The 20,031-nt window shown below is 38.4% G+C and overlaps 1 protein-coding gene across 2 annotated transcripts in view; it reads right to left on the bottom strand.

Annotated features, from left to right (window-relative positions):
* LOC139769836 (UNC93-like protein) overlaps positions 1-20,031 on the bottom strand; it is a 53,723-nt gene that overhangs the window by 7,962 nt on the left and 25,730 nt on the right. For both annotated transcript variants that reach the window (XM_071701396.1, XM_071701309.1), the window contains exons 3-5: positions 19,573-19,804; positions 8,176-8,338; positions 1,246-1,513 (exon numbers count right to left, since the gene is read on the bottom strand). In XM_071701396.1, coding sequence (XP_071557497.1) covers positions 1,246-1,513; positions 8,176-8,338; positions 19,573-19,804 — 663 coding nt within the window. The remainder of the gene's footprint in view (positions 1-1,245; positions 1,514-8,175; positions 8,339-19,572; positions 19,805-20,031) is intronic.

Genomic DNA, 20,031 nt, shown 5'->3' with positions numbered 1-20,031 from the left:
ACATCTTCTGTGAGAATGTCTTCATCGAGAGTACAAAGACGCTGATAATATTTCTTATTTATAAAAAAATCTAGCATGTAGCCATCGTTTAAAATGTCTTACGCATCACGAAATTACGGATAACGTTCGAAATCGCGATTATGCCTCTTAAAAGATTCTCCCGGACGCTCATCTTGGAAGGCACTCTCATTAATCATACGCCGTTTATTAATACGGCCGATTATGCGACGACGACATATGTAAACCGTAAGCAAAATTATGTTATTATCGATCCAGCAGACGGTAATTACCAAAGCAATTTATCTGCTCATTAATCCGCAATTTATTATTTCCTCCTGGCACGCTTGACTTTTTTTACTGATTACGTCATCGAACTTTCCACCTAACGTCTCATTAATAGCGAGCGATCGCTAAAGAGGGGACACTTTTTACGGACGCGACATCCGCTTGGAAAATCGACATTTACATAATGCGAAGTCAAAGCTAAGTGGTTTTATGGATCCTGCGAACTCAGCGGCGATAAAATCCACCTGTTCTCTCTTCCTTTTTTTCCGAACTGGGTCGATCAGTGACCCTAACTCTCAGCAGGGACGTTAATATTGATGAGAAGCGATATATCTTCAGGTAAATATTACTTGTGAATGCATTAAGAACGCCCGTGAAGTGTTCGTCTGATCTATCAATATTCGTATTGACTGCGAGCAAACAAATGCGAGATGTAGCCGGTAAATCTTGATGTGGGGCCGATGGCTTATAATCAAAATTCATGGATCCGGTTTTCGAAGAACGGTCCACTGAATAGACCCATATATTCAAAACGATTCGCTATCTCCTACCGTGTTACGAACTTCAATCCGATAATAGTAAATAATTTTTTTAACACATAGATATAAATAAGCCTTATACGGTCGGGCTGGATCTTTTGTGCTTAATAATATTATTCGCGTGAATTTATTATGTACATTTCTTCGCGTCAGTGAACTACGCGCCGTTATTTACGGTCTTGAGACACAGTTTCAAACTAAAGCTAGAATAGTACAATCACATAATTAATTTAATAACACTAATTAATTACTTTAATTAAAATAAACATAACAAACTTGGCATATTTAAAGTATCGACAGTTCTGCGAAATCTCTTTTCAGCACAATCTCTTTTATCACGTGTAAGAAATTTTTCGCCTTTCTTTCACCTCGCAATATTTTAGTATTTGACATTAGCATGTAAAATGCGATAAATACTCACCGTTAACTTGTGTCTGCCACACGGCATCGCCCACACCCCACAGTCCTGAGACCGAGAAAAAGATATAGGGATTGTCGGGGTGAGGCTTCCACATGAGGAGAACCACCACGAGAGAGGCGTGAACAATGGCCCCCAATGCCATCAGTGGCTGTCTGCCGACGAATTTCATTAATGAACCGAATAGCAAGGAACAGCCGGCGTTGACTACCCCGAAGCAGATCATGACATAGCCGACTCTGTGGACGCCCAGAGCGCAGGAGATATATGCCTAGAAAGCAGACACAAAAGGATTCAATTTAATGTCTTTCCTTTCTTTCAATTCACTGAAGACAGTCTACGGTATTCCGAGTCCGAATGAAGATTTCTGATATATTAGATAGGTTGGAACACGATACACCAATAAAACTTTAAAGAAAATTGCAACTAAAAATGAGTCAACTTTTAATTCCCGTTAAATGCCAAGCAAATATATAATAGTAGAATTAATTTTTTGTTACTTTAAAATTTTCTATCGAGATTGTAAAGAGATTGTATTAAAATCTGTTATAAAGACAATGTAAAGACGCGAAAATGAAAGAAGTTGATTGACATCTTGGAAGGAAACAAAGAGTTAATAATAATTTACAATAAATGATGATTTTAAACTTCTTTTTCTTTCTCCTTAATATAAAAATATCTCTGATATAAACATAGTGACGCTATAGATATGTCTTAAAATTGTATAGCATAAGCCAAATCACAAGATCCACGAGATGTAATCAGTCTCTTTCATTTCTGTTGCTTCTACACATAACGGGATTTATATGTATGTTAATATAATTTACAAAACAAAGATGATTATTGGTCGGTTCGAATGGCATACTATTAAGAATATTATACAAGTAAAAGAATACTAAATACTTTTCTTTCCTATGTATAACGATGCCCTTGTTCTGAAAGAAGCTGATGTCAATTTATTGCTTTCGGATGCATTTAGGGGTTATTATAATCCCATCAGTCATCATTGCTGACATAATAAGATGACTGAGATTGAGTTCAAAAACTTTTTCAATTTGTGAATTTTTTTACGTATTTCATCTTTCTCTAAATTCATTATAACTCAAGAGAATTACCGAAACTCCGAAAACGTAGACACACACATGTCCTTGAATCCTTGAGAGCATTACAAGGATACTCTTTTCCAATATTATACTAGGACTATTTGATCATATCTGATTATTTCTGTTTAAAATAAGAATGATAAATTGATAATGTTGTGTTGAAAACAGAAATATATTTTGGGGCATTTTAATTAAAGAAAAAAATCTGACGTTGCGTTGAGCAAGATAACATTTGGAATTACTTCTGGAATTATACTGAAAATGATTGATGCAAAAGAGATGACTTCAAGAATAATTGTAGACGTACTATTAAACATCGACCATTAATCATAAAGCGGATTAAACTTGATTTATAAACTGCATAAAATGTTCGTTTGCCCACCCCAAAATCATGGCATTAAACATTTCGTAAAAACGTTTAATTTCGTGCCCTTAGTTACATTCCGGGCATTATTCCGACATAAAATATATCACGAAGTTCTAAAGCTGAGATAAGCAACTGGCAGTGATTATACATTTTTTTGTAGAAATTAAATGTAAAGTAGTGTCATAAATACGTGATTATCCACGCGTGATCTCTCGCAAAATGCGGGCGTCGTATCTTCTCGAGCGCCTTAACTGCCAAATACACTAATCTCAAACGAGGCATTCCTTTTAATTTACTTACATTTACAACGCTATCTCGAATGATAGAAGGTGCATTAAACGCATTTATCGCGTGATCATTCCGGGCCGATCGTTAACGCGTAAATACCCCTCGCTTAAACGCAGGACGCCCTTCGTAATCTCGAGCCAGAATTTTTACGGCGGGGTCTCGCAGCCATGCCGAAGGACATTTAACGTCTCGCGATCAAGTGGCGTTAACGTTTAATCGAGTACGCCGTCATTTTGGACGTCACGGCCGCATTATTGCACAAAATAACGTGTCTTTAATCCTTCCTGTGTTACATTAATACATGGATTGTATAATCTCAGGTGGATGTTAAAAGAGCGAAGTGATTTATTTATGATACCACACGTGTAATATCCGCTGATTTTTTTATACCGTGTACAAAAATCCTTTTGCGTTTGTAGCGGCATTTTCAACGTAAGAACTCAACACGGAGTGCACTACGTTGATGGATTGAAGCAATCTCTTTTTCAACGTGCATCTGCATTCGAGCAGTTCCTTTCCCATGCATAATACATGTCATATTATATCATCCGCGGCTCTCAAGGTGAGCTACTATCTCATTTAATAAGTAAATATTCGAAACATCTTAAAAGAAAAAAAATTTTTTAATAAAAAAAGTTATTGGCAAACGAATTTCACTGTTTTGTCCAGTGATAAATTTGCAGTTGATAAATCGGCAAGTCATTTCTTCTAAAGTAATAATTATTTCTGTTGCTTACTTCATAAAATTCTAAATAAAACGTTTTAGTAAAATGTCGAAAAAAAATTTTGAAAAATCAGGAGAGTTTAATTATGCATAAAAATGCATTTTATTAACTTCTCAGCAGATTGCGTCAATCCGCGATTAACATTTGCTTCGAGATCGAGCAGCGTACAATTTCATTGAACTCGAAATGTATCATCGCATTCTTTTAATACTTCTGTGCGATTTTCCGCCGAACGACATCCGCGAACGTTTGAATGGACTTGTGTGTGTACCGAGGCGTTCACGAGATCGGACCGGATCGAGCGGTGGCCGCGACACGTGCACGCATACGCGTGCACGCACCGGTGTGCGGCGTGAAGAAATACTGGTACACGCGAGATTCCAGATATGGAAGCGGTATCGGCAGATCGGCGCGAGAATAAGCTCGCCGAGCTATTTATAACAGGTCCAGAGCGCCACAGCTGACTCAGCAAAAACCTGCAACCACCACGTTCTCCTCACTTTTTTCTTCCTTCTTCTCTCTCTCTTTCTCTCGCTCTCTTCGTCTCGTTTTCCCTCGGAGCGCGAGTTTAATTGCCCAATTACCTGGTACCCCGAGTCGAAGACGTCGTACGACCTGTCGGCGAACCAATTTCGAACGAGTCGCGACTCACGAACCGGAGGCTGTTTTTGCCGTGATGCAGGGTCGCTCAATAATGAGGGGGTTCACCCGAGATGCGCGACCTTGTCCGATTAATTCCAGTCCATTACGTGAAACTCTCAGGCTCTTTTTGTAATTTCCATATAGATTATTAATGTCTGACAAAATGTACTTAACCCTTCGTATAAACCTACCTTTACATAAAAGTGATCGGAAACTAATGCATGGAAAGTACGATAGGTATATATTCTTAATGCATTTTATTTTAAAAGAAATGCAAAACTCTTATCCAGCAGCCTAAAGTGGCTCATGTTATTTCGAATATTATTTTCCAAGTGTTAGAATAAGATCTTGCAAAGACAATCTTTATATAAAAAATACCAAATATTCTGGTCATTATAAAAAGAAAAAAAATTCAAAAAAAACTGCTGGAGCTCGAAAGCGCCCGGAGATAAGAAAAGACTGATCCGTTAAAACCGTAGTAGCTTAATCATAATCGTATCGCAAAAAATCGGCAGACTCGCGGCTGCTCGACGCCGCTCCGAGGCATGTTTTTGCCCACAGTCACAGGATACCGTAAGTATTTGTAACGTCCGAGAGAACGTAAGGATATACTGAATATCGTTTGGACGGGATCGATTACCGGGTGGGTAGACAGCATGTAAATTACGCAAATCCATCTTTCCAATCGGGAGTGATTAATTTGCGCATGGCCAGTGATTACCGCCGTATTCTTTCTTCCTTTCGCCGTATGCCCGGCAACTTAGAGAGGCTCTTAATTGCACCTCCTATGCCGTGCGTAAATAAGTATCGCGCTACATCCTGCTGTATTTTTCAAGTACCTTCTTGTTTGATTACTTTAAATGCTTTTACTCGCGTGTCAGATACACACACACACATCAAACAAAAAAAACGCCTGCTATAAATGTCTCTTTCTTCTACGTCTACTTCTTTTTCTCTCGAGTTTAATTTTTATCTCTTCTCTTCTTGTCGCTTTCATGGCGAACATATGTTAATTAAAGTATAATCTTAATTAAAGTATATTTACTTTCTAAATCTATCTGACAGAATTATCATGTGACACATTTAATCATTTTTCTCCTTTGCGACAGTCTAATTCATCTTCATTATTACTTTTAGTTAATTATATACATCTCGATACATATTGCTGTATTTTTCCAATTCTTCTCTCAAAGTGTAAAAAAATTGTTTCACAATTTAGATTACTTTCTCGTTTTATTGAGATCGACCGCACGTGACTCAAAGCTCGGGGATTTTAATGCCCGCATAGCGAGGTAATATCTCGTAGCATATTTTCCTTTCATGTCTAATGAAAGATATACGTCTCATAATACAATTTTTTAGATACGAAGAATGCTTCTAATGCAATAAGTCTTTCAATTTACCTTGTTATTACGTAAACATCTAAGACAATATACTTTCTAACAATACAAGTTTACGAAGCATACATATCCCATTAGTAACGGACTTTTTGCGTCCCATTAATCTCTGATTTTTTAATCATATACTTTCCGCGTAACTCACTTTTCAATAAAGTCACCGTTGAAAGAGTTAACACAAGCTTCGTTCTCGCAAATCCCATATCTCTAATCGACAACACGTGTTTCCGGAGGACGATCGTGCGTCCTCGTGTGGCCGTCACGCATCGAGAAACCGGCGTTCCACATCTGGCGCGTGTCCAGCTGATCCAGATCGATCTTTCGTTGCGTTTTGTTGATCGCGACTCGCTATCCGAGGCATAACGCGCGAAAAGAAATCGAGCGAAAGACCTCGTAGAGAAGAAAAATACATAAATATACGTGACTCTATTGTGATAACGTTATTTTCCGCTTTACAGATAAAATAATTACGGCTAAAATAAAAAAGTTAAAAGGTTAAACTATTTTACTGTTGATATCAATGTGTCCATAACGGCGATAAACTGAAAATCTAGCATACACGTTTCTCAATTGTTTTACAATTCCTCCAATTATCTTACCAATTACAAATGAAGATTTTCGAATAAATTGTATGTGTAGTAAGCATGTAAAAAAATGTAAATAGGCCTGACATGATAAATTATACTTATAACGTCAAGTACCTATACAGACATAAGAGCCAGCTTAGAATCTGTCGAACGGAAATTGACACTAATTTCGTAGAAAGTAGAGCTGGAGCAGTAAATCTCCGCCTCGGAGGCAACGATTGAAGCGGATTAAAAGATCTAGAAGGATATGACACGTGTGCACGTCGTCGGTTTCGCGAACCTAGCCGGCAATTTCCGTGCCGAGGAAAAGAAAAGTGTCTACCGGCTTCCATCACGAGTGAGAACTCGACTATCAACGAAGATAACGAAGACTGTCGTCGCGGTAGTTTAAGACCGGATCGGGAAAAGACAGACTCCGGCGCCAGTTAAAGAGCGCGCAAAAAGAGAAAATCTAAGGAGAGACCGACCGGTTGCAGAGCTCGACGACCGATCAGAGCCTTCCATTATAATCGTATATATTCTTTTAGCCTCGAGTTTCCTCGGAGAAGTAGGTTAAGCTTCTCGGGATCCGATCGGAGGATATATCCCGAAAAGGACAATTCCTTTCGAGCTGTATAAGAGATGATTACATAATTTTACATAAAAAGTGGTCAAGCACTTGAATGTCATTGTTAAATATGCCCATAAATCAATTAACAGATCTGCGGTGACTGCAAGAAATAATAACGCGTGACGCGATTGAATCGTTATTCTAGCTCTGACGTCGCGCCGGATGTCCTTTTCGTGCTCTCGCACGGACTACTGGCAGCTTTTGTATCGACACGTCTGTCGTTGTACGATGAAATATTTCTCCCGCGCGGTCGAGACTTTACCGTTTCCTCGGAGACTGTCGTCCGTCATGACAAATAATTACGTACGCGGCGGTTTACGTTATCACGCGGCAGCGTCGATAAATCTTCGAGCGTGGTCTGCAACGCCATAAATACGTGCCCGAGAATAAGAAAAGAACACGCTATAAAGGAGAATACGGAACTCCGCTTTTTTATTCGTCTTTTTTTTTGGTCTTTTCGCCGCGGGACGACGGCTCGAGTTCGGATTATAATTACGGAGTCAGGCCGAGCTGACGTCACTGTCAGCTTCGTTAATGTTGGATCCTGGTACGAAGCCAAGGACGTTTCCTTATCAATGCCTCGCGAGAACACCGGATCCGGGGCTTGCGAGGTAATAAAAGGTCGATACACGCTGCACAGCCGCGTAGATTGCGAAATAGAATGCCATTGTTTTATCGGCGACAGCAGTTTACAATGTGCGCGAAAGGGAGAGACCGCGGGCGTCGATTTATACGTCGGCGAGCGCGATCGAAACTGACATTAGAAAGTATCGCGCATTTTAATGCATACGATTGAATCCATCTACCGTGATAAATTCGTTTGCATATTCCACTACACATTAGATTGACGAAGATCACTGTTAATTGTGCAAATGAGATACATTTTAAACTTTTCGTGAGAGTAAAAAGTTCAACATTTTCCGCTAACAAGAAGAATCGTTTTCTTTTTACAACTCTTATAAAAATTACAAGCGTGCATATGCCAGAAAACTATTAAATTAAATTTTTATCAATTATTTCAAATATTATATCAATTATTTCAAATAGTTATATATAATATTGTATTTATCTTTCCAACAAATCTCGACAGATCTCATCTAGAAACTGTTTCTCACTAGAAACTATGATTAAGTTTCCAACATTGCTGACGTCGACAGATTTAGAATATGGAATGGGGGCTATTTAGAATTCGCTTATGCATTTGAAGAGCCCACCTGCGTGAAATCGGCGCCGATGAAAGCTTGCTCCATGCCGATCCATATCGTGATGGGTATCAGCAGTTGCTGGTAAGGTTTCTTCAGCTGGTAAGCCGTAGCGGAGAGCAATTGGATGCCGCTCAATTCTTGGCTATCCGATCGTCGTTGCTTCTCGCCGTACCTGGAAGACAATTAAGAATTCTATGAACATTCGTATACGTCCCCTTGAGAAGTCAGTTAAAATATAATCGCTCCCTCGTTTTATTGACTTATTATCTAACACAATAAGTTTTCAGCGTGGTCAGATGCAAACGTGCAGAAATAAAGCAAGTGTGCGTAGTAATCGGTCTTCCCAGAATATCGGAAGACAAAATTGCGAACCGTCGAGCGATTCATCAAATAATACGTTTCAGCGGTAATGGAGGAATTCTCATTCACTCGCTTTTCCGCTGTCAGGAAAATCTGTGCAATTTTAATCAATTTTAGATGAACAGTATAGACACATAGATGAACAGTTTAGATGAACATCTACGTTTGTTACGGCCAACACGTAGCATTTGTGTGCCTGACTTCTCTTTCTTCCTCTCTCTCTCTCTCTCTCTCTCTTTCTGTCTGTCAAAATGTAAAATTATTCGAAATTTATTTCGAGATGACAATATCAACTACGTACACTATCTATGATATACTACCACAGTAATTTGGTTGCGGTTATATTTTACGTCGAACATAATTTCGTACGATGTACGTAATGCGGCATAAGTCAAGAGTCAGGCGAACAAAAGAGCGGGAAACGCGAATAAACAATGATGATCGGCTGCCGCTTAAAACGTATGATTTTCCGGCAGACTTTTGCGCCGCTATTCGCAAAGAGGAAGAGCGCGCTCGCTCGGATGGGGATTAATGACGACCGCGATTAATTATCATCGCGATTGTACCGTCCGCGTACTTATTCAGTGTCCGTGCAACGCGAGCCACGCGGAAACAGGTTGCGCAATTAGCAAACTTCCACTGCCATTGAACGGTGCCGCGTGTCCCAGCCGTATTCATTCATTGTTTTGTGTCACGATTTGATGAACGAACACCGGGCGACGTACGATTCGATTCACATTCTACACGTTATCCGTAATAAATCAATGATTGGAAGCCAAATAATAATTATATCTTTCTTATTTAATATGAAATTTGATTAGTTTGTCGCAGTATTTTTCAGATATCATCAATATTTTAGATTATATCCTAATTATTATACACGAAAATTGATTTACATAAAAGGTTAATTTTCTTGATGACATTAATCTGTTGAATGACTGTGTATTTAATAATGTCGGCAACGTACATTAATTCGAAAATATTCTAAAAATCATCATGTAGGTAGAATTCCGTTAATGAGAGAATTTAATTTAATGTATGAGAATTTAATTTAATTTAATTTAACGCAAGACATGCATATGTGTCTGATACTTTTCGTCGATATGATAACGAGGGAAAAAAATCAAAACATTCTCGCGTTGGTCAAAGTGCTAATCTTTAGTAAGATCGCAGTCTGAAAGATTTACGCGTTGTAAAAGTCGCACGCGGAACGGTACTTTGGTCAATGAAAACTTTGAGATTAACAACTACGCGCACTCGAAACTTACTTATGTACAATATTTTCACGCGAGAATATTCAATGTCAATGGCAAACCTAACATAAAAAATTTTTGTAAGCTAAAAGAATACAGCTTGTTGCATGACATTCGATTCGTCAATTCTCTTCATCTTATCACAGAATAATAATTGGATTGTTAGAGCATCTGAATTTCATCTAAAATTTATCTACAAAATTACACAAAATTTGATCTTATTATTGTAGCAAATATATTCTGGAACACAATAAGATCTTAAAACTCATATATCGCGAAATTAATGAATGTCGCAGGAATGAAAGTCGTTATTGCGATATAATACCCGACGAATATAGGCCCGATGCTAAATTTAGCTGACAATCCAGGCGAACGTAATGCGCCTGAGGATCCGCGAGAAGTTAGGGCCCGAGACGGCCGGCGTAACGGCCGTTACCACCGTCCGATGAGAGAATTCGTGAAATAAATCTCTCGACGCCACTAAACACTCGGCATACGCTCGACAGCAAATGTTCTCCACCTCGGGGGACGGCATTCCTGAGAACACGTTTGCTGGATTTTCTGGGCCCGGCCGAAGCAACGGCCACTGTTGGCAGCCGCGGAGAGCGTGTGGTACGAATCGACACTTGCGCAAAAACAGGTACACGCGTCTTTCTTCAGGCGGAAGGAGACGTCGAGAGGATATGGACGTAGAGAGCGTGATCTTTGGCGTGATCCCCGGCGACGTATCTTTCGCGGCAATCTACACGATTGCTCCATATTGCTCTTGAATCGCGTATCATTATAATCGCGCCTAGCAATATTGACAGCGTGATGAGCGATCGTGGCGCAGGTAAGAGGACGATCGTTTGCCTCGATCATGCGTACCTAACTGAAGACGAATTACTATTATAAACGTCACGTTTTTTCGTACGTTGATCTCTTCGTGATGCCCCACACACATACACACACAAATGTATGCCCGCGCGTGAGTCAAAATAAAGAGAAATTATCATAAGCCTGCTCGAAGCGATGAACATCTCGTTAAGCAAAAGCAATGAATAATATAGCTTAAATTATACATCTCGTGCCACGAATTCTAGAGGAATACATATTCATTTCTGAGAAGGATTTCCAGCGATAAAATTGCTTGGCTGATGACTATTTAATTGACTAGAAGCGCCGTCTTGCAGTTTCCGCGTTTCTATGTGTCAGCTAGATCGATTTTCGTTCGCTACTTTTAAACCTTATAATGTTAATCATCAAGCTATTTATTCCTTCTTTCGAGATTCAAGACTGTAATATCAATTAAGAACAAAGTTGGTTTTTAATTTGGGTACAGTAATAATCTTTAAAATAAACGAAGCTATCTTATTTTATTTATCTTTCTTTTCAATATAATTACTTAGAATTCTATTGAGCGTATAGAATTTGGTTTCACTAATTCTTTGAAATAAAAAAAAGCGGCATTATACCATATATAATACTATATAACATATAGCATATAGAATTCTAACTATACGCTGTATGTTGTGTAGTACTAGTGTAGTACATATATATATATATATATACACCACTTTTTTATTTCAAAGAATTAGTGAAACCAAATACAGAGAGGTTCCTCTTGGTGAGTTGCCATCACCAGAGAGATAGCGATCGAATAAAAACCGACGGTTTTTGGTCGGATTTGAACTCGGATCTTTGGCTCATTAGTGCTGGTCTACAACCTTGCTTTAAAGGATATTTAAGCTCTAAGCCGTAAGAAATTGACCAATCACAATGGAATGTGACGGGAATACTCGATTGTGATTGGTCAATTTCTTATGGCTTAGAGCTTAAATATCCTTTAAAGCAAGGTTGTAGACCAGAACTTAGAGCAGCGCACATTTCTATACGCCACGATCGCCACTGATATTTTGCTCGAAAAGGGATTAGTACTGCAAAGGTAAATTATTTAGAAAAATTATAGTATAGATTTTTTGAAGCTGTCAAATTCAATTCGTAATCGTTTTATGCCTCATTGTCATCAGGAGAAAAGAACCTTCGCCATCAATAATATGCTAGTATTTCCGATCGTCACATGCGCGAACGACGCGATGCGGTTACGTCGTTCCCAATCCCGAAAGATCGGTTTGATTCGTACTCGTATAATTTCTTTCAATTCACGCGACACGACGTGTCGCTCGAAAATCACAGCCTCTTTCGCACGGAGAGAACAGAGCGAATCGGTGGTGCACGTTACACGGGTATTATACACGCTTCGCGAAAACCGCGAGCGGATTTATGCACGTACGAGTCGCCGCGCGTTAATCCAGATACATAATTCAGAATCTTGAACAATTTAATGAACTGCAATCCCGGTCAATATCTCGACGACTTTCCTCGATCCGCTCGTAAGAAAGTGTTATAATAATTGTGATTATTAATTTTTCTCCTCGCGTTCTTTATCGATCGTGCACAATTTTTATATATACTCGGCCATGGAAACATTTATGTATTTTGTAATTTGAGAATTTCTTCTTGCGTCTTTCAACCAAAGTTGCATCTTCACGTGCGCATATTTCCGCCGCGCTTTCCAACGTTTCCACAGACTAGACCTGAACCGTTACGGCGCAGCCTTGGAAGCAATGCGAATGGAAGATAGCGGCAACGGAGACGTCTCGGCCACGATCTGCGTACAGATCTAATACACTCGCCTCTTACGTAATACTCCCCGCATAATATGCAGACATCACGGACGATGCTGTCATTAAGACGAATGACGGTGGGGGGAAAGAGAGAGAAAGAGAGATTGATAACGTGCATCCACGACGCTCAGATCTTTCGATATTTTAATATTTTATGGACAATACGTTTCGAAGAGAAAGTTTAACCAGTGACCTTGTTTGCCATATTAATTAAAACCGATGTTAAAGACTCTTCCTCTTTTCTCCGTCACGGAAGAATTAAATTTAAAAATTCGAAAAGTATTATATAATCATTATATGTATAAATATATAAATTTAATTATTACCCGTCTGATTAAATTTACAAATTTCGAAAAGAAGCGAGAGAAACTGGCTTATTTAGTTATTTATTATTATACAATTTATAACACATGCAAAACTAAATTGATTTCCCCCAAAAAAATGCATAACTTGTATATTAGTACATCGATTTCAATAATTTACGACCGCCGCGGTCTCGTTCTGCGGTTCGCCTGCCTCGACAACGTGGCAAACGTTATGCAGGTCAGGATTGTCTTTCTCCTAATGATGTCGCCTGCCGAGTTGCAGTGATGTAGTCACGTTTGCTGCTGTCGTTAGCAAACTGGCAACTGCACTCGACAAACAGGTTCATTACTATTATCTCGAAGTCGTCAGCGTGTCAATGATGCATTTCATTTAGAGAACTAATAAATAAAAGAGCCGTGTTTTAATCATAATACTACTTGTATACTTCGATATTACATTCATATCTCAGGTGTATATAAAAATTAATTCTCTATAATTTTAAAATAATGTAAAATAAAGATATATTAATTTTCTTTAAGTATCGATTCACAATTTCAAAAAAATATAATTAAATATTTAATACGTTGTTGCGTTAAATGATAGCATTTCGTAGAATTTTACCTCTTTCTATATTTTCTTATATATAGTGATGAAATAATTTTTCTCTTTAAATCTAAACGTTTAATTAGTATGCTAATTAATAAGGATTTACCGAAGACTATCACTGCTAATAATGCTTGTAACGCATCGAGAAACTCGCGAGCAGACATGCAACGCATTTAGGACGTCAAAGCGGTCTGTACCGGAAATCGAAAGTGAGTCAAGTGTTCCTTGATCCTCCGTGACACGCGGATATATAATAATAATAATAATAATATATAAATATTATATACTTATATACACCTTTGCTTGGTGCCTCAGCGTACATATCTATCTATCTACGACTGCGACCGAGGGCACATTAGCGGCATGCATATGCACCGAGCCAACCGGAAAGGGATATGTGAGCGAGGGAAACGTCAGTTTTCCTAACTACACCGGTATTATGCGCGGTGTACGATCGCGCGCTGCGTTTCATCGTGGGCGATTATCGAACGGCGACGGGTATCTTCGTAAACGATCGCATGAATGAAGCGCGGCAGCGGCTCGTGCATCGTGATGCATCGGTTCGCGGATTACGCAACGTCCAACGTCGGCAATCGTGAGATTTTAAAGCTCGGGGAGAGAGAGAAAGAGAAGCGGAAAGAGACACTGTGATTTAGACACTGGCACGAGCCCGTCTCTCAGAAGAATTGTTAATGGAAAAATACGGGAATGCATTAACGAGACTGCGCCGAAAAATCATACATGTGCACGCGTTAGATAAACCAATAATATAAAATATCACGAATAAAAGCGTAATATAAAAATTTTCTTCGGTATAAGATTGTAAAAAGTATATAACGTATATAATTATAATAAGGTTTCTGATTTGAGCAGCATAAACTTTTGCTATTTTTACGCGATTTTTGTTCTCAAAAATGCGATGATGCATATGCGTTTGTACACGAGAGAAATATATTTTTCGCTTGAAAAACGATAACACGAAGAAGTGCTATTTGACAACAGATTTTAAGCGAGCACACGAGTAGCACATGAGAAGTTGTATCGGTACGTGCCGTCGCACGTCCTAGATACATTCGTTTCGCTGCAAACTACGATAAATGCAATACAGAGTGTCTCCTGCGATACTTTCCTCTCTATTACAAATATTGATATAAATTAACTTAAAAATTGATTATGCCTTTATTTGTTCGCTTATTAAGCAATTTAAAATTAAAGATTTTTTTGGCGAATTAAAATTTAGAGCAACACATAAATAATTAAGTCTCGTTTTCTATAGTTAATCTTGAAATAATTCTCGCTTTGGATAGCTAAATTTGTTCTGACTCGATCAAAATATTAAGTACAAGCAATTAGAAAATTACAATAAATAATGACTTTGCCTAGAATTTTTGTTAAAGCAAACGTCAAAGATCATGGAAAAATCCCTGGTCAAAAGTGTCACACAACGTACTTCTGGATCACCGTATACGTGGTGAGGACAAGTACGGGCGTTGCTTTATCGTCGTTTTTCTTTTCGTCGAGCTGGCACCGTGTGTTTCTCGTTATCGAAAACCTACACTAACACACGTAAATCAGAAGAGACGCGACCTTGCGAAAAAACAATTCGCGAATTACTGGCTCTGCGGCTGTAAATTTTCCCAGCAGTTAAGGATGTTTAAGTACAGTATTACATAGTTCCGGACAAATTCGTCCGTTAAAATGATAAAAGATCGAGCATGAACTACGATGGAGAATCTCAAAGGTAATTTTCAACCTATCGCAATCCAGAAAATAATAAAATTATAAAAAATTTTAGCAACTATTCATCAAAACAGAAAAAATGAGCAGATTTGTTACAAGATAGACAGGAATTTGTTAATTTTTATCGATTATTAATTTTCAATAATATCCACAAGAAATTTCAAAAATTATGGTGCAATATAAAAAATATTGTGCAGCTATCATATATATTTATATCATTCTTCACACTGTAATAAATTATTATATAAAAAGATTTCGCGCGGGAATAATTAATTTGGTTATTAAGTATAAAAAAAAACGTTATGTAGGTTAAGGTATTAAGAGATGATTACGCTCGTCGTTTACGTACAGGAAGTTATGTTCGTCAAAACCGCGGAAGAATTAAATTAAATAGCATAGGAGACCGCAAAATCCTATACACAGCGGCGAACAGAAACAATGAGAATCTGTCGTCGCGGAAGTCATGGAAACGTAACACCATAATTAACTGCGAATAAATCCGACACGATAGCATCTATTAATTCAATGTAATTACGAGCGTAATGCTCCAACGTTTGTTCCTTCTGCGCGAGAAGTTCGAGCCGACTGATTTATGAGAGAGTTGCATTGAACGAAGCCTTGATGTCGCGCGTGAAAAGTGTAAACGCACATTTCAATACAGCTGTCCATAAAAACAATTCATTAAACGGATCGTTCAAGTGTGCAGAACAGGAAACAAGACCTAGGATGGCGCGTTTTTCTTCTCCTCCGTCTTTGATAAGATTGTCGTTAATGTCACGTCTACATTAAGGCCTCCGCACAAATATAAGGAACAAGGAACAGATATTAGCGATTAGGACTAAAGAATCAAGAATAAAGTTGGATGCACGATGAAAAGTACAGAGCAACGGAAACAGGGAATAAAACAGACAATAGATTTTTAACCTATCGGAAGCCGTGTATTAATGCTACACCAGCTTTATTTCCGATTTCTTATTTCTAATCGCTAACATCTGTTCCTTGTTCCTTATATTTTTCATTGTGCGGGGGCCTTTAGCGTCTGTATTTCTATCGATTTGTATCTCGGCGACGGAAGATCGACCATGTTAATTGCGAACGGGGTAGTTAGTATGCGTCAGAGCGCCGTGCGCACCTGACCGAGGCATGTATTTTCCGAGGACTTTGTAACATTGAGTCGCAATCTAATCTTCGGTCCGATAATAATTTGGCGGGCAACGTATCATTAAGAGTTGCCTACATCCGGACGGACACGTGTCCTTGTGCATCACCCCGCGACAGGATGAATATGAGAGAGTGATTTTATCGGTGACAGAAAACGAAACGGCGGCGTGAATAATATTGGGATACATCCGGCATTATTCAGCATCGTGCAATATATTTAAACTGGTCTAAAAGTATTTGCGCAAGTGTTTGCGGAAATTGACCGTAAACGCGACTGGACGTATCGGCGCATCGTCATTGCCGCTGCATTATCAAAAATTATTTCCTTTTTAAAGTTATTGGTATTTAGCCATTGCGCAATTTTAGATTTATACATTTCCTGCAATTAATTACGAACACAATAATTATTTCGTCAGTTGACCAAAAGAGAATTATGTTTTCTACGTCCATGAGGCGAACCTTTTATTCAATGCTGACTATAATATCTCTGTTTTGTTACGGTACGTAATAAATATATCTCTAGAATTGTTAATTCTAGCATCAAGGTTGGTACACTCAGTAACAGTTGCCTTATCAACTTTTTACGCCGTCCGACCATGGTTACCGCCCATCTTTTTTTTACCATGGTTTCCGATAAGCGGGAAGCCGCGTTGAATCGTAAGTTGCAAATTAATTATCTCTCGGTAATCGATGTAAAAAAAATGCAAAGATTTTTTTTTTTTTCAGTATAAACTAGTCGCGTTGCTTTACAGCACGCTGAAGGATAAGCGTTGACGCAACGCGAGCCTCCAGAAACTTACCGACTTTTAATAAGTACGGTTCACGCTACATGTAGCGTTATGCAACCGCCGGCGCATCCTGTCGGATGTACGCTATTTCGCAATCATAAGCAGAGCAATGGTTACAGCTATCCCGAAACGGCGGGGCTAGGGGAGAGGAAATTCGGGCTGATGTTTCGCGGATCACGTCTGTCAAGCTGCGTTTCGTAATACCGCAATAACTCGACGTGTCTTCTGCTTCTCAATTTTCGCGTACGCTCCACTGATAAGTCGTCGACGATATAGTCGCAAACCGGTAATCGCTGACGATCTACCGTGAAAACAGCTATAACTTGGTTGCTCGCCGTCTTTGAAAAACTGATGGGAAAGAGACGGCTGCTTAAAACAATTTTTAGATTTTTCGAATAATCTGTTAACCCGCGTAACGTTGGTAACACGGTAATCGCGATGAGTGTAACTATAATTGGTTGTTGTAGAAAGAGAGAGAGAGAACGTGAGTCAACTTCTTCACTAACGCGAATCTGATGAATAAATTTCGTTCTCCTGGGAAACTGTAGGTATATATCGCATGGCAAATTTAAAAAGATGCAGATTGAAAAGATTTAAATTGCATTTTATGCAGTGATTTCTGAGAAACGGCGTCTATTAAATAAGAGCTCCTCGCGATTTCAATTACCTTGCTAATTTTCTGGCGAAGCGATACGCGTTTCGTTTTCTCGGCCGCAGACGGTCAATGACATCGCCACGAAAACGAACGCCCCGTTCTTATCAAATTGGGAAGAAAAATCTTTTTCTTCCCAACGGCACTGCGTTCGGCCGTTTATTCTTGGAAACAGAGCGACGAGAATACAACGCGGTCGCGTGACACCGCCATATATCCGTAAAACGATCGTATACGGGCGATGACAGTTTGAGCCGCGCAATTCAGTGTAAAATCGCGGATAAAATATATCACTGTCAGTGATCGCGCGCACCGATAAGACAGACTGGTACGATTGGTAGAAGCAGCTTCCTCCGTTACATCCCGTGCATGTCACCTTTCATACGGCGCATAATTACGGCATGCTCTACCTCTGCAAGTAAGCTTCATTGTTGACTCAACGTGCAATTATAAACCTCTTTGTGGCGAACGGATTTCGCATCCTACTCACATAGATCGATATCGGAGTAGACAGACGGAACAAGGTATTTGTTTCGTCTATCTGGGAGTACCGAAGAAACATTCGCTAATCCGTTAACTGCTTTGCAAACTGGAAGTAATCCGATGTGTTGCAATCGTATTATTAGTAGAATAATCTAATACCTCGCAGAATAAATATGTTTAAAGAAGCGATGCATATTATAAAAGATATACATACACGGAGAGAATTTTTTGTTATATTTTTACCCTTAAATTCACTACAAACTTGGGACAACTTGGCAACCAAGGAATTTTTAAAATATACAAAAGACATTTTACAAACAACGTAATAAAAATTACCAAGCAGATTGGTAAATTTTAAAAAATTATTGCAATTTCCTAGATATATTTTAGTAAAATTAATCAAACATATTTTATATTTTAATGTAATAGATATTAATATTTTTTATTATAGTGGATATTAATCAGAATAGCTCGCATAAAATTCTTGGTGGTACATGTTGTCCCAAAACTACCATGATTTCAGGGTAAATTTTAAGAGAAAATTCTCTCCGTGTATAAGAAATAAAAGTGGATGGAGAATATGCAACATTTAATTTGGGATCTTTCTATTTTGTTTTCTATTTTGTTTTAATAAAAATCTGAATAAGATTATCATTTCTCGTAACTTATATACTTTCAATGACAGATATCTTAACAATTAAGCCTTGGATTAAATATATGCATTAAAATTTCCGCTTAATATTAATTGGAGAATAAAATCTTGTTATATAAGCAGAATTAAATTTTCACTTATAATGTTGAATAATTCAAGTTAAAACTTTCTTTAAGTTTTCACTAAAGAGTTATTGATTCAGAATGAAAAAAAAAAAACTCAGGTTTATCTTTTCAAATGTACTATATATATATATTTATAATTTTTTATTTATAATACTAATCTAAAAGAAAAAATATCTTTTTATATATACCTAGCTTTATCTCTTCTTAAGCGAAATAAATGACAAATTAATATATTGATGGCAATTTGTGATACATTAAACATTAGTGCTTTAATAGCAGCACTCACTGAAAATTCATTGAAGCATTATTGACGATCGCAAGTTGATACGGCTACACTGTGCATATAAATATGTAAATCCAATCGACTAATTAACATTCGGCGCGTTATCTCTAATTATAAAATAAAAATCTTTGTAGGAGGAGTAGAGAACCAGGTTTATCAAGCCCGACTACTCTCTAATGTTTCTCAACGACTAGCCTGTCCTTGCTTGTGCTATTCCGTCGCGAGGTATTACGATGACGAGACTTGATATTGGTAAGCGATAAAAACCAGCTACTCTCGAGCGATTAACATCCCGACCGGCGACTTTCGTTCCCGTATATTCGGCACTCACCTAGAGAGAGGATCGACGAAGAGAGCGACGATAATCACCGCGATGATAACGCATGTGAGATAGATCGCGGAGATCTCGTAGATTTCCGACTCTGGTGGTCGGTCCAGGTTCTCGTGGCCTTTGTTGCCAATGACGCAGAAATCCGCGCCGCACAGCTTGACTTTGTCCCAGCTGTTGATTGTAGTTGTTGTGTTGTTGCCGCCGCCGCCGTCAGCACCGCCATCGGTTAATACTGCAATTTGAAAGTGATCTCTGATCGTGAGTGGTCTTCTCGAACGTTCGCGCTTTCTCTGAATTTCTTCGAATTTAATTAAAAAAGAAAAACGCCACAGCGATTAGGGAAACTTGAGAGCATCTGTTTTTAAACTTATAAAAATGAATATTAAATTTTATTTATTATTGCTAACAAGTAACTTAATTTCGATTTTTATAGAATGTTTTTTAATACTCACTAGTAAA

The sequence above is a fragment of the Temnothorax nylanderi genome, unplaced genomic scaffold (assembly GCF_030848795.1).
Source record: "Temnothorax nylanderi isolate EJ_2023f unplaced genomic scaffold, tnyl_v1.0 TNYL_tig0001_pilon, whole genome shotgun sequence".
NCBI classification, from domain to species: domain Eukaryota; kingdom Metazoa; phylum Arthropoda; class Insecta; order Hymenoptera; family Formicidae; genus Temnothorax; species Temnothorax nylanderi.
Note: the sequence above shows the minus strand (reverse complement) of the source record. Positions and strands in the feature narration are given on the sequence as shown.